The sequence below is a fragment of the Tinamus guttatus genome, unplaced genomic scaffold, assembly GCF_059628265.1.
Source record: "Tinamus guttatus ecotype Peru unplaced genomic scaffold, ASM5962826v1 Tinamus_guttatus_pri_ptg000197l, whole genome shotgun sequence".
NCBI classification, from domain to species: domain Eukaryota; kingdom Metazoa; phylum Chordata; class Aves; order Tinamiformes; family Tinamidae; genus Tinamus; species Tinamus guttatus.
In genome coordinates, this window is record NW_028288731.1 from 3,125,725 (window position 1) to 3,139,867 (window position 14,143).

Consider the following 14,143-nt stretch of genomic DNA (forward strand, 5'->3'; position numbering starts at 1 on the left):
CAGACCATGCATTTTATTATACTCCTGACTGGATGTGAAGCATAGGAACTGTTACTTCTGCCCCCTCCTACACTTCATCAAGGTGCAAAACTGCTTTCTTCAGCTGTCTGGGCTATTATCTACCCTTTGTATTGTGATACAGTAAGTCAGATATCCTGTGAAACACTATTCCATCCATTTTTTAAAGGAACATTTTAGTTCAAACTAAAATAAAAATAAACTAACATTCATTGTCTTTCTCCTCCCTTTGTGTCTCTCTTCCCTTTTTATAATTAGAAAACAGGGAAATTCTACCTCAAAAACGGAGTGCAGAACCTTTCAGCAGTCCTGTATATACTAATTAGAATGTGCTATAAAGGGAGGAAAAAAAAAAAAATACTCTCCCCCCTTCTCAAAGCAGAGTTTTAAGGTGTTCTGGCCCAGGGCAAGATATCAGCTGTCTGGAATAGTGCTCAAAGTTGTATTTACTATATATATTAAACTCCTCTGCAAAAGTCTCTTGAAGCCTGCACTAAGACAGCCCGCACAGGATCAGATCAAGACAGCCAAGGACCACTGTGGCATTCCCAGCTCTGCAACCAGGTGAAAGAGGACCTTGAAGAATGAGCTTAGGAACAGAGGTGCCCGAGTAAAAGTATTTAATCTCTACATGGTGCTGGTAGTTCACAAAGAAAGAGAAGCTGATCCATCACTCCCCTGAGAACACTGGTAACTATGACATGGTAAGTGGAAGGCAGATAAGGTAGGTCCAAGGCTGTGGGGAGGAAGGGTGCTTGTTAGAAGGGTGCAGCTTGGTAAAGTCCAATTGCTGAATACACATGGAAGCAATGGAAGCATCTATCAAGAACACCTTGAATTTTCTCTTCCTGGCTTCTGATACCAATTGATTGAACTACCACATCAAAAGCAGGCATGTCATAATACAGCAGCACCTCTAGCTAATCCCTCTGCTTTTTATTAGATCCTCCTCATGCTTTGAGGTTAAAGAGTATGGGAAATTTTAGCATTTTCCACGAAAATGAGCTATAGAAACAAAAGTAAAACTCTTCCTTTCTCTTTTAGCTCGACAGCTCAGCTTAAGTGTAAGCAATGAAGTAGTATTTTTACCTTGAGTCTGCAGATGACAGTACTTCCTCTCTGTACTCCCGCCAAGTTCCCATCTTCTGAAGGTATAGAAGAGAACACAAGGTCCTCAGGGGATTCATCCACATGGGTTCTCGGGTACTGCTGTAGAGCTGAGAGGGAAAAAGAGAAGTTTTATCTGTCCAGGGAAAGAAAAAAGTCAAGTGTGGTCAGGTACAGAGCCTTCTTCCCTATTTTGCCACAGGAAAAGGGAGAGGGGGCATTTTTCCTGCTTTCATGGAGGCACATTCCCTTATCCTTTAACACAGTTCAAAGTGTGCACTTCTGTCCTGAGTGGTCCTCACAGATGGAGTCGGTCTTTATCTCTATGATTATGCAAATTCTCACTGGCAGCAAATACAGTGAAAGAAGATGTATCAGTAATGCAACACAGGTCTCTAAGCTCAGCAGAGAGCTTGGACCTCCAGAGCTGTCCAAAGCTTCAGCATTCTGCCATGGACACAACTGTCTAGTGACAGCTGGACAGTGACAGCCCTCCAGGCTGATGCATGTTCCATGGGAGACTAACTGCCAGTGGTGCCACACTGTTGGCAGTGCAGAGTGCAAAGTTGTGCAGAGCCTTTGCAAACAAGCACTGCAGCATTTAAAGACAGGAGAAAAACAAAGGTCACACAGCTTTTATACTGTTCACATAAAACTTTATTTATAAAGCACAAATTTAATACATGAGAGATTCTTGAAAGCATACACAAACTACGAGCTTGCCGGTTCAAGCACTATATCACTTCTGGCTCCTTGTTTCCCTCCACAGTCAGTAGCTTGTCTGTCTTGGCACTGGGACATGATTCAGGAAGCCATTCTTCTTCCACTTTGATCTTCAAGGTCTTCGGTTTGGTCATTTTTTTCTTTTTTTTGGTTTTGTAGACAGGAGAGTGAAGAAAGTCTGTGGTTGTAAATGGGTCGCCCCGCCTCAGTTTGCTGCAAAACCAAAATGGTTAGATGGCACTATCAAGGGGTTTCTTGATGATGTGTAAGATCTCAGTCTGCAAAGTTGGTTTATTTCTGCTTTTACTGAAATGCTCCACCAGAAAGTGCCTAAGAGATACAGTTTATTCCACCTGCAGTACAGGAGCCGTTCTGACTCTACAGTCTGCCTTTTGACCCATTACAACTACTTCCTGACAAAACAAACTATGACTCTTTTCAGGAAAAGAAAATATAATATTACTCAGTAGTGTAACCACCAAAGGTAACCTTTTGAGGTAAATGGTTCTATACAGTAACCATTGGAAGTATTGAATCCATAGTTTCTTTGGGAGCGGACAAAGATACTTTTCTGGAATTCATTACTGTCAAAAAATGGCTATACAGAACCAACTCAATCATGGAAAACACTCTCCAAACTCCACTGTTTCCTTCATAGGTACCAGATTAAATGGAACTGCTCAATTGTTTTATAAATATATAGAGCTCTGGATATCAGAGCTCTGGCTCTAAGTAAAAGCAGAGTTCTCCCTAATCTTTCCTTGCTTATCTTGTGTTTTATCCTCACATTAGCCCTCACTGGAGCAGCATAAAGGCAGCCTGCGCAGAGGCACATTTATTTTGGTGAGGGAAATCAAATCTTTAGTAGTATGTTAGCAGGAGTCTGCACAGGCATGTGCGGTAGCACAGAATTTTGGCTCAACTAAATTGAGGATCTAAGAAACACACAAGGTAAGAGAGGCTGAAAGACAAACATCTGCAAGGTGTCTGTACAAACACTGCACAACTTAGAGAGAAGGACAAGGGAGGACATAGTGGCAGAGGGAAGAGAAGAGGGTGCAGCATGGGAAGAGGCACAAAAAGCGATAGTTTAAATACCAACCTGTTGAGTTTTGGCTCTGCATAGCAGGCAGGCTCCCGTCTCCGCTTGGGTCGACGTCCCAAAGCTTCTTCTGAGCTGGGGGAACACAGGCTCCCGACATTTGTCAAGTCCTGCAGTGGCCAAGTGTCTGCAAAAAGATGTTCATATGTGAATTGATCAGTGTTTTCAAAACATTTGCAGGCATCTTAAGACATACAGCTGCCAAATAGAGAAGGCTTGCGTGTCCAGGATTCTCTGAGCACTCTAGAGCAGGGTACCATCCCCAATCTAACACTGTCTCTAAGCTTAGGACACTGTTTTTGTTCACAAGTCCCATTCCTGTTTCTCACAAGTCAGCTCACGATTCCAATTAAGTTCTTCACTAAAAAATACACAAGGTCACAAATACTGCCAGAACCTTCAGGCTCAGGTCCAGTAGCCTTCCTCTATACAAACGGCAGTTGACAGCTCTAACACCCAAAAATTTACAGCCTAGGGGGAGAAGAGAAAAAAAAAATCCCACAAACTCAAGGCATCTAGATAACCTAAGAGACCTCTAACATAATGGAGAAACCTGCACGTGTTTGATGCATCCTTCAAATAAGTCAGCCAGGAGGTGAAAGGCAGGAAAACACACACACCTTTCCTCCCTGCAAAGCCATAGCTAGAGTAGGCCTGCTTAGGAACAGCTGCAAGACGGAGAACAAACCAATAAAAGCTACAAAACAACTTTCTCTTTACAGACCAAATAACAGCAAGCTTCCAGAAAGACTCAGCTTAGCTCTGGTACTAACAGCCAAGGGATACACCCTCCAAAGCCTTTGGGGCAAAGGTGTGGGAAAGAGAGGGAGACTTACTGCAATTTTGCATTAAAGATAGCAGCTGCCACCTAAAAGTACAAAATCCCAATTCTCACAGCATTAAGCACCCAGGACCAAAAGTCTGCCCTCTTCTTCATACCCTCCGCCACCACAACAGACTCTAGCAGGCATTGGTCACTGCCAGGCTGCATCACTTCATTATTACATAGACTTTTCTAAAGAAACAGACATATCCTGCAGATAGCAAGACTGGGAAAACAAGGCCACTCAGCACATGATCTCTGCCTTTTTCCCAGTATCCATGCCTGAATGGGCAACCAGAGATTCATGCAGTAATACTGATTAACGCAGAGCCAATGCAGCCACAAAAATGACTACCCAGTAGTTAGTTCACAGCCCACTAAGTGGAAAGTCTGAGCTCAGACATCAGATACGCAGCGGCCATCTTTTAAAAATAAGAAGCATAAATGGTGTGTCAGACAATGATCTTTAGCTTTAAAAAGCAACGGGGGGCAGAGGAGAAGAAACCTAAGCATTCATTCCATGCATTTTTTTTTTTTTTTTTTTTTTTTTTTTTTTTTTTTACACTCACTCCAAATATGGGTGTCCTCCCCAGTCCACACTTAACTTGGACATGTTAGGTCCACCACTTACCAGGTTTCTTCAAAGATGGACTCTGGAAATGTTCTTTAGAACATAACTCAGCCTGGTTTCTTCCTTCCAGTATTTCCTCCGCACTCCTTTCTTTAAATGTCAGAACATTCTCTGGACAAGCAGAAGATTTCTTTGGGATTTTGCAGTCCTCAGTACCTAAGGTCCTGGAGACAGGTAGATCTGTAAGACTGGAGCCAAGCAGCAAACCTACAGAACACCTTACAGTGGAGGATTCAAGACTGTCCGAAAGGTTCATAAGATTATTTGTAAGTGAGATCTCAGCTATTTGCTCCTCATGGAAGGCCTCTGGCTTGGAGAGAACATCTTTGATGTAGGAGAACTTCTCTGGCAGGACAGCTTGCCTGTACACAGGTTCTGCTGAACTTCCAGGAAGCAGTCTGGCTCCATCACTCTGTCTGGCCAGGAGATCAGTCTCTGTAGGATTACAGGTGCTCTGCAGCTTTGGTATGAGACAGAGATCTTTTTTTAGGGCATTCATGTTGTTGTGACTCTGTCCCTTTTCTTGAAGATCCCCCGTCCGTTTCTTTTTGTTCTGAGCTGTCACCAGCTTTTTACTTCTGGGAATTTTGCTAGCTTTGCTCCCAGGAATGCACTCAGAAGGTGCAACTTCTTCCCGTTCAAAATCTGTCTCGATACAATCCAAGTTTCTTGGAAGATCCAAAGGACGTATAACGTAAGTTTTTCTGCTACATTGAGGATAATCTGGCAAATCTTTTGCACTCTCCTTAGCTACTCCTTGAACACCTATACGTGGTGCAGAAACCTCCATTTCATTTCTCTGATCGTTACCATTGCTTTCCCTGACAGTCTTCCTCCTGCTTGTCTTGCTGCTTTTGGGCTGTTCCTCAGCTTTAGCCTCAGACATTTTCACACTCTTTGGCACATACTCCTCATCAGAGTCACTTCTTTGCGAAATGACTCTAGTTTTCCTGCTGGTTTTCCGTCTCGTGCCCTTTGTGCTCACACTTGATGAGTCCTGCTGCAAAGTACATATACCTGAAGTCTCTTTCTTTAAGGAAAGTGAGCATTGTAGACTGTGATCATCTGAGGGAGATTTATGAGTTGAGAAGGTATGAACTGGGCTTTTCAACAAGCTGTCCACACTTTGCATCTCCAAGACAGCTTCCTTTTCACCCTGTTGCAGTAAGTCTCCACTTTGGAGATTATGCAACTGTGCTGGATTCACAACATAGGTTCTTCTGGGACCTCGGACTTTATCAGGAAAGTTAGAATGTAGGCATGCACCATAACCTCTGTTCTTCCCTTCCAAAGCCTCCCCACAAACAACCTGCCTCATCTCAGGAACTTCAGACCCAGTAGAATTTGTCATTGCTTTCGGCTGAAGTTTATTTGCATTTTGGGTGCTGTCTTCACCCTTAGGTGCATCAGGGACATCTTTTGCATTGTTTTTAATTGAGTTGCTTTTCCTTTTTCTTGTGCTAGCCTTTTTAACATCTGTTTTAGCAGCCGTGGTTTTGCCATTACCTTTGCTTCTAACTTTTACAGGAACAAGTTCAGGAACTTGGCTACACTTGGGATCTATTTCAGTATCACACACAGTTTCTTTGGTCTGTGGCTGATCATTCAGCACTTCTTCACCCACAGCTTTTATGTCAGAATCAACAGCAGTTTGAGCAGGTGAAGCCAGGGAGCTGGGTGATTTCAGCTGTTGCTGCGTATTATTTTTGTTGGAGTTGCTACTGTCCTTTCTAATACTCCACTGGGACACTTGAGTTGATCCAATGCGTGAGAAGAAATCCTCAGCTGAAAACGGAGTGCTTGTTGCAAATAGGGTAGAACGCTTCCTTCGCTGAGTAATGTGCCCTTGTGAGAGACGATCACAGAAATCTTTCACCATCTCGTCATCCTCATGTGAAAGAGGATGACTTTCCCACGTAAGCACTGGCAAACTGCTGGGATCTTGTTGGGTGGCAAGCGAACACTCTGCAGGAAAGAGGGGGAAAAATAAAAAATAAACACATTCCTAAGACTGAGAAATGCTGAGACAAAAAAATCAGCTCAGTTCTACTAAAACCCACACCCTGCACATTGTCATGAACCCTAACACTAGAAAAGGAAGGACAGCAAGCCCTACCCAAAGGGTTTTTACTTGCAAGACTTTCAACTCAGCCCCCTCAAAAGCTTGATCAACATTTCCTCTTTAGCATACAGAGAAGCATTCTTTATCAGCTCCCAAACCTGAGCACATCTATGCTTCTCCACTAGCATCTTAAGAGAAGATGAAGGGCCACATCATGTCATCCCACTTTTCTACCAAAGCCATGACAGAACCAAGTAGCCACTCTCAGCTGGACAGCTGGTGTTCAGCTGGACAACACCCAATGCTTGCTTTTAAATTGTCTTTTGGGTGTCTCCCCTCTCATGGTGTAAGGAGTCACTATGAGCAGAGAATAAGAAAAGTATTGTCAGACATACTTTATCCTGCAAGGAGAGAGAGACACCACTAGTGCAGCACAGATCTAATCTATTCTGCCCAAACATTGCCCCTGGTTTTGTACAAAGACTGCTGAGCAGCATCAGAATAGCTCAAAAGATACAGAAGAGCATATATTTGATCGTGCCCACAAGGATGAGAAGCTGTGCATGCAAGCAGAATCTCAGGGATAGCATATTTGCATTTCTGGAAATCTTATGTAAGCTCAGTGCAACTACCCAAGAAAACTGATAAGTCATCTTGAGACACTGCAAATGTCTTTCGCCCCACCATCCCTTCCAAAAAGGGGAAAAACAAGCAAACAAAAAAACACACTGCTCTTTCAGAATAACTTTTCTGGGTCATTTTTGAACCTTGACATAAAAAGTTACCCCAGAACAGAAGCAGGGAACACAAACCTCCAAGGACATGACATTCAACAGAAGCCTCTCTTGTTTCTATTGCTTCATGGGGCTTCACATTTTCACCCAGCTCTTGTGGTAAGGTATCTCTGGAGACAACAGGCACAAACTCCTGGGTCTTATTGGGAACTGGTGGCTGGAGATCAACTGCGGATGTTTGTACTGCTGAAGAGCTACCATTTTTCCTTCCCTCATCACATTGCTTGGAAACAGGTGCTTTCAAGAGCACCACTGCAGGCCTGGTAAAAAGAGAACAGCAGCAATGAAGCATGCTCCGTAATTGTGAAGGCCCCAGAATCTAGTAGGACAGCACCTGCTTCCACCCCCCACGCTGAAATGCAATTCTGAAGGCTTTGGATGCTTGTGAAGAACCTGCACTGCCTCGCCACGACTGATTTCCCATTTTGAGACAAATACAACTCATAAGGGAAGCACACCTGCAAACACATAAGTGAGACAAAAAACAAACAAACAAAAAACCCGAAGCAACAAGAAAATCCTTTCAGCACACAGGTTGCAACTGGAACTCTCTCTCTGAGAGACCAGCCGTGTTGGTTAGTGGTCTGCTTGTGGGCAGCTCCCTCTGGGAACCAAAGGGGTTCCCTTGTGTTCAAAGGGGAGACTAGACAGAAAAGAAACATAAAACATCAACACATCCTAAAAGATCCCACTTTAACTTTTTTCCCCAAAACACAAACTTTCATCATACAAGCAGATGACTATTAATCATTTTTATGTAACAAAAAATGAAGCAGCCAACTGCAGCATCTAAGCTCTTCCATTGTGTACAGAGCATGAAGATGCACTGACTCAGCCACTTCTCCCTGCAATACCAGCTGGTATCAGACACTGTACTTTTTTTTTCCTGCAAAACTACTTACTTAGACATCTTTAGATAGCCACAGCAAGAATATATACGGCATTATAAAGACACGGGCTATTTTATGAAGAAAAGGCACACTTAAAGAAAGGTGCAACTTCTAACCACACAGATACAGATATGCGTACTGACCGCATGCATTTAAGCTACGCGCACACTTAAATCACAGGAATTTTTGCCATTAGCAAACATGGGGTGCAAATTTACAGCAGCACAAATCATCACAGCACAGAGCGAGTAAGAAAAACGACAGCAGAAAGATACAGAGTGAAGAAAAATACTGAGTAGTGGCATTCCAGAAGGCATCTCACAGAAAGCAGTCAAATAAGCATACACGTAAAATACCAGACAAAGGTTAGCGTTTCAAAATCCAGAAGGAGCTTAGTAGTATCTGACATTTTCAGGCCTACCTCACAAGCTGACCATCTGTGGTATCATCAGCCCAGCTATCTTCTGTTTTGTTGTTGTTCTGGTCATTGGACACAGAGGCAAAACTTGTATAGAACTGGGGAGCACAGCAATAGAAGGGTGGCTTACAAAGCTCTTGCCTCAGCACACAGACAGCTGAAGCTCCACATAAGTTTTAGTGGAGACATAGGACTCCAAGCCCCTGGGAAGCATGCCCAGTACTACCAGTTCTTGTCCAATTACAGGTCCGCCCCATCCCACTCAGGAAGGTTCAACAAAACTGCATTTGCAATGTCCTGATCAGCCTCCCCAGAGCATGTCATCCATACTGGTGAAGGAGTACAGCTGCAACAAACCTCACAGGGTTTTGTTGCCTTATGAAAGTGACTTACAGCACAAATTATGCAATAAAGTGCAGCAGTTTACATCTCCCTGGTCTTAAGCTAGTTTAGATGATTGGAAACTAGAAAAATTTCCCCCCACCATCCCTCCTTAGGGACAGGGCACATAGAAAGTATGCTACCTCTAAACAGAATTGCAAAGGCAACAATTTTTACATATGTGTATATATATGTATTATATATATATATAACTATGAAATAATAAAACAGACCATACATATAATATTACATATAAAATTCACTGCCATGTCAATTTTCTATATATATATATATATATGTCAATATACCCAGTGACCCAGAGGAAGGCAGACCCAGAGGTATAACTATAGCCTTTCTTCTAAAAGAAGCTACTTGAGACACAGCTCTGGAAATCATCAATAACAAGTTAAAAATGCATCCAGACAAAGAGACAAAAACAAAGGATTGAACACTTCGGTACACAGGTAACACACAGCAAGGGACATAGACACTGCCTCCTTCCCAGTACAACAAGCACTTGCTCTCAGACCCTACAGCTTACCTCAGAGAGCCGGGCTGTCTTAATCACTGCCATGAGTTTTTCCATTTCTTTCAGAGTGCTATTCTACAGTGAGATAATAAGGAGAGAGAAACCATAAAGATGTTAAATCAAAACATCTCTTCCAACAAGGATGCTGTTACCCAGAGCAAGATACAGCTCTACTGAGGAGAAGGGATCAAGATCTACTAGATCATGGCTTATGAGAAAGAAGAGGCCAGTGCAGGGTGCCATGTTTCGGACACAGACAGCACCTGGTGCTCACCAACCCAAGGCTGCAGCTGCCTGCCCCCCCATGCCAGCTGCACCGCTGGTGCCAGCACCATACCAGAAAGCAGAGCTTGTGGCGCAGAGCAGCGTTGTGGAAGTGGCACTGCTCCACCTCCTTCTGCAGGACCGCTCTCTCCTGGGTGAGCCGCTGCGCGTTGGCCTTCTCCGCGTTGAGGGCCAGTGCCAGCGCTTTGTTGTTGCGCTTCAGGGAGACTTTAATAGTGGACGAGTTATCTGTTAGCAAGAGAGAAGTGCCCCAGTGTGAGCATCCACAGACTCACCTGTGCTCACTTCCCCTCACCGTGCTCCTGGCCCTTCCTAGAGCAGCCTCCCGAGGCTCTTATCTCCGTGTCCCAGCGACGCCAGCAAAGTCAGCAGCACAGCGCTGTTCTTCCCCATGCTGAGGCAGTCGCGCTAGGAAAGCTTCTTTTCGCAACCTGCAGCTTCAACTTTTTTGTTTTTCTGATTTTTTTTTTAAACGAAAAACGAACACCGTTCCGCGGGACGGCCCCCGCGCCCGCAGCGCTGCCCGGCCGCCAGGCGCCCCCCCGGCCCCCCGCAGCGCCCCTCACTGATGATCTTGGTCTTGATCCGGGAGGCGAGCGACGCGTTCAGCTTGGCGGCGCGCAGGGCGCCCTGCTTCTCCCGCATCCGCTCCCGCGCGCCCTGCAGGCCGAGGCAGGACGTTTCCAGCGCCTCGCGGGACGCCATGGCCGCAGGCGGCGGCAGGAAGGAGGAAGCAACGCTCGCGCCCGCCGGACTTTTGAATACAAACATGGCGGCGCGCGCCCCGCCTCGGCCCGCCGCGCCCCGCCCCGCCGCCATGTCGCGCCGCCAGGCACCGCCATGAGCTGCGCGGCAGTTGTTAGGCGTTAGCGTGATGAATTGCGGCGTTTGCGAAATAGACAGACTCCTCCGAATTTCATTCATTCATGAATTTAAATAAATAAACATCCGTCAGCGGGATAGCCAGTCTGAAAGTCCCGGCCTTGCCCTGGGGAGCGATGCTGCAGACACTCAGGTTTCCCCCTTCAGCTTAGTTCTTGCTCCGGGGAAACCGTGACGGGCACTGTATGCGCTGCGCTGTGCACAACGGGGCTAAATGCACTTCTCCAATACAGACAGGACAAATTCCGCAAGCCCAAGCTTTTACCCCAAACTGCCACGAGAGGGACGAGAGGGGAGTCACTGCAGCCATCCGCAGGTTTTCTTGCTGTGCGTTTGGCTGAACACAGGGTCGCTACTGGAGCCAACAGGGCACCAGGCTGCATGTCGTTCATCCAAGAGCTGCTCTGAGTTATGCTGGGAACATTGTGGATGTGCTAACCTGCCCTTTCACAAAACACCCTTTCCAAACAGCCCTATTCAAACAGTGCAAATCTTTGCCACATGACATTACAGATGCCACTTATTTGCATTCCAACAAACCATTGGGCAAATGCATGCAAATAAAAGTTGAGCAAGAGAATTAACCACCAAGACAGCAGTTTCTGCTCAAGAATGTCCCAAGCTGCAAATCCATAGAGAATGGGGAAATACATGGGGAAAGTATTGAGGCTGCTGCCACAGCTCAAACTCTTCCATGGCTGCTGTTTCTTTCTTTTTCATCAGTAATAGCACAGTCTCAACCTGGGCCACCTGCATTTCCTACACTCAAAGCAGCAGCAGGAGCCAATAACAGCCCAGGGCTAAGGACCAGCCTCATGTTGGGGAAGTCATTTTCCTCCCTGTCACCTTGCCACATAACAGCAGTTAGGCTAGGGTTAGCTCAGACTTGGCACTTTGTGACAGTCACTCTTCTGCCAGCTTGCCCATACCAGCACATGGGCCCTGGGTAGAGGCGACTAAAGGAAACACAGGCAGTGGACGTGGCTTCTTAAAGCAAGCAAAAAGCTGTATGGGAGATAGATGGTTGCTGTGATGCCTGCCAAGAGGACACCCTCAGAATCAAAGCCAGCTCAGTTACCAGCCCCAAGCTAGGAGAAGCGATAGGGAAGAGCTAGGCTTGCTGCTTAGCTAGCTACAGGGGCAGACAGAAATTATAAGAAAGGTCATGGGTATCTAATGCTTTTAGGAGGCCATCCCCAAACTCCATTCTCTCCCAACAGCTGCCAGCCTGGCTTTCTGCACTGCAACTCTGGCAAAAAGAGTAGGCAGCAGAGCTGTGTCCACCACCATCACCTTTTGCAGCACACATCTGAAGCCTGGTCTTGGGAAATTGAGCAGTAAAATGAAGTAAGAAAGAGAAAGCTCAGCACAAATTTTGTAAGCAGCAAGAAGATAGTTTCCTGGGAAAGATCTATGTCTCATGACAATATATCTGCTTTTATAACTTGAGTCATCACAAAGCATCAGAATAGGCTGCCCAGGGAAGTGGTGGTGTCACTGTCCCTGGCAGTGTCCAAGAAACGTGTAGATGAGGTGCTTAGGGACATGGTTTAACAGATATAATGTTGAGGGGCTTACAGTTGGACTCGCTGATCTCAAAGGTCTTTTCCAACCATAACGTTTCTATGAAAGAGGCAACATTATGTTCAAGTGTCATAAACTCATGGCTATTGTTTATCTGGTAAGCAGCTCAGACCAGAAGTAGAGTCCTAAGAAAATGGATTGCTTGTTCCCCTCCTACATTCATACCTGGAGCCTATAAGTACAATGCATTCTCACTGCCTTGTCAATTATACTGATGCACAGGCTACCATCAGTGATCCTGTGAAGGACAGTACCGCACTCACTGCAAGGGCAACAGCACAGTTTATTAATTTGCATTGGGATTTCTGGACTCTAAGAGCAAAAATGTAGTTTGAAGAAAGAACAAATATAGGATCCTTTGCGCTTGCCATAAACACTGCAGATGAAACCCAAGACAGGCTTCTAACAGGCAGCAGTCTAGGTTTTCACTGTTCCATAATCTTACTTCTGAATACTGATAGCTTCCTTTAAAAGCAATTACATTTCATCAGAAAACCCAGTGAACATCTTTCTTGATAGCCAGTCATCTCTGCTTTCAACATTCTACTCAGCAGGGAAACTGAATACCTAGAAATGTAAAAGGATCATTTAACTTGAGCCTGATAGCACACCTCAGGATGCAGGTTTAATACCATGTTGTTTTTTTCTTTTAATTTCTCTTAGCTCAGCAGCATTGTTTCCAAGCAACCAGAGAAGGCTTCAGCCCTGCGCAGCCATAGCTTAATTCCCTGGCACGCAAGCTCAGGGACAGAGACAAGAAAGGACCAGCAGCATCCAGAGGGAGTTCCTCCTCAGAGATACCTGGAGTCAGGGAGGCTCCAAACCTGGATCCTGAGGCCTATTCCAAAGAGTTTGACACAGGTAGTGCATGATTTCTTCTGTACATGTGTGACAGAGAGAAAGAATAAGGAGACCATATCCAGTAACACAGAGGAGCTTACCAAGCATGGCATATTATTCTTTCAATATTTTTAATAATCCATAGGCAGGTCTTTTCTGAACAATCCTGTTCAAGCTGGCAATATTTCAGATGTAGCCTTTTGCTGCCAGGTGTGATGTACCTGCTCACTGCTTTGAAACCTTCTCCCCAGTGGCACTACAGTTATAAATGCCGGGCAAGTACCTACTGTGATGTTAGCAACCCTGCAGATTTCCAGCGCTATGCTGACTCCTACTGAGGATCCATCTCAGAATACTTGGTTACCTTCACTATACTGCACTTGAAATGGAGTTTGGTACACCTGTTTACATTAGAAAACTTGTGTACTTGCTGCTTGTTTGGGCCTCTGTGGCTGTGAATTATGGAACTGGGAAGTATACACTGTGATATTATAATTGGTGGACGAAGGTGCTGGCTGCTGCCCTTTCTATATCATGTCTAGACAGCTGCTATCTTTTCTCCTCCAGACTGTCTTCTTCCCAGTCCATTCAGTGATCTATAGCCAATTATTTGCCTGTCTCCAGCCCTTCATTTTACCACACAGGTCCAGTGGGGAGGAAAAGCCACATGCTAAGAACTTGGAAGGAGCAGCAGGTAGAGACTGCAGTAAATCTATAGTATGAGAGAACATGCATCACTGCAATAGGAATGCAAGAAACCTACTGGCTGACAAGTGTCATATTCAAGACAGATGCTCATCATAAATGGGTGCATCCCACCCCTTTTCCATCACCAAGCTCCTTGCTGTCACTTTCAGTGCTGTGCATGTTATCTTTTTCTTGACTGTTTTTTCTCTGGTTTTGCTACTTGGGAATTGGTTTTGGTCAGATTCTTGTAGGGGTTTAAGTGTCCCATACACTTTTGTCTGTGTATGTGTTTGTCTGTTTTGTCACTTTGCTCACTGTGAAAGAGTCACTTGGTCAGATGCACCTTCTTCTCTCCTACATTTCAGTGAGCCATTTACATTGCAATGA

The 14,143-nt window shown here is 45.1% G+C and overlaps 1 protein-coding gene across 2 annotated transcripts; it reads right to left on the bottom strand.

Moving 5' to 3' along the window:
• Positions 1–1,848: 1,848 nt before the first annotated feature.
• On the bottom strand, positions 1,849–10,468 carry LOC104573216 (shugoshin 2). 2 transcript variants are annotated; one of them, XM_010220407.2, is made up of 8 exons: positions 10,330–10,468; positions 9,816–9,991; positions 9,491–9,553; positions 8,572–8,666; positions 7,279–7,520; positions 4,405–6,369; positions 2,951–3,077; positions 1,849–2,061 (listed from the first exon to the last, which is right to left on the bottom strand). In XM_010220407.2, exons 1-8 carry the CDS (start codon positions 10,466–10,468, stop codon positions 1,860–1,862), a joined length of 3,009 nt encoding a protein of 1,002 aa, XP_010218709.2. In that variant the 3' UTR covers positions 1,849–1,859. The 2 variants fall into 2 exon arrangements, with proteins under 2 accessions (XP_010218709.2, XP_088379830.1); XM_088523704.1 differs by having other exon boundaries at positions 8,572–8,630; positions 10,330–10,438.
• Positions 10,469–14,143: the final 3,675 nt, after the last annotated feature.

Bases quoted from the DNA above. Each gene is read 5' to 3' on its own strand.
- LOC104573216 (XM_010220407.2), bottom strand. From the start codon at position 10,468: ATGGCGTCCCGCGAGGCGCTGGAAACGTCCTGCCTCGGCCTGCAGGGC. The intron at 9,554-9,815 runs GTATGGTGCTGG...ATCTCACTGTAG, and splicing joins GCCACAAGCTCTGCTTTCTG to AATAGCACTCTGAAAGAAAT. The intron at 6,370-7,278 runs GTTTGTGTTCCC...TCTTTCCTGCAG, and splicing joins TGAATGTCATGTCCTTGGAG to AGTGTTCGCTTGCCACCCAA.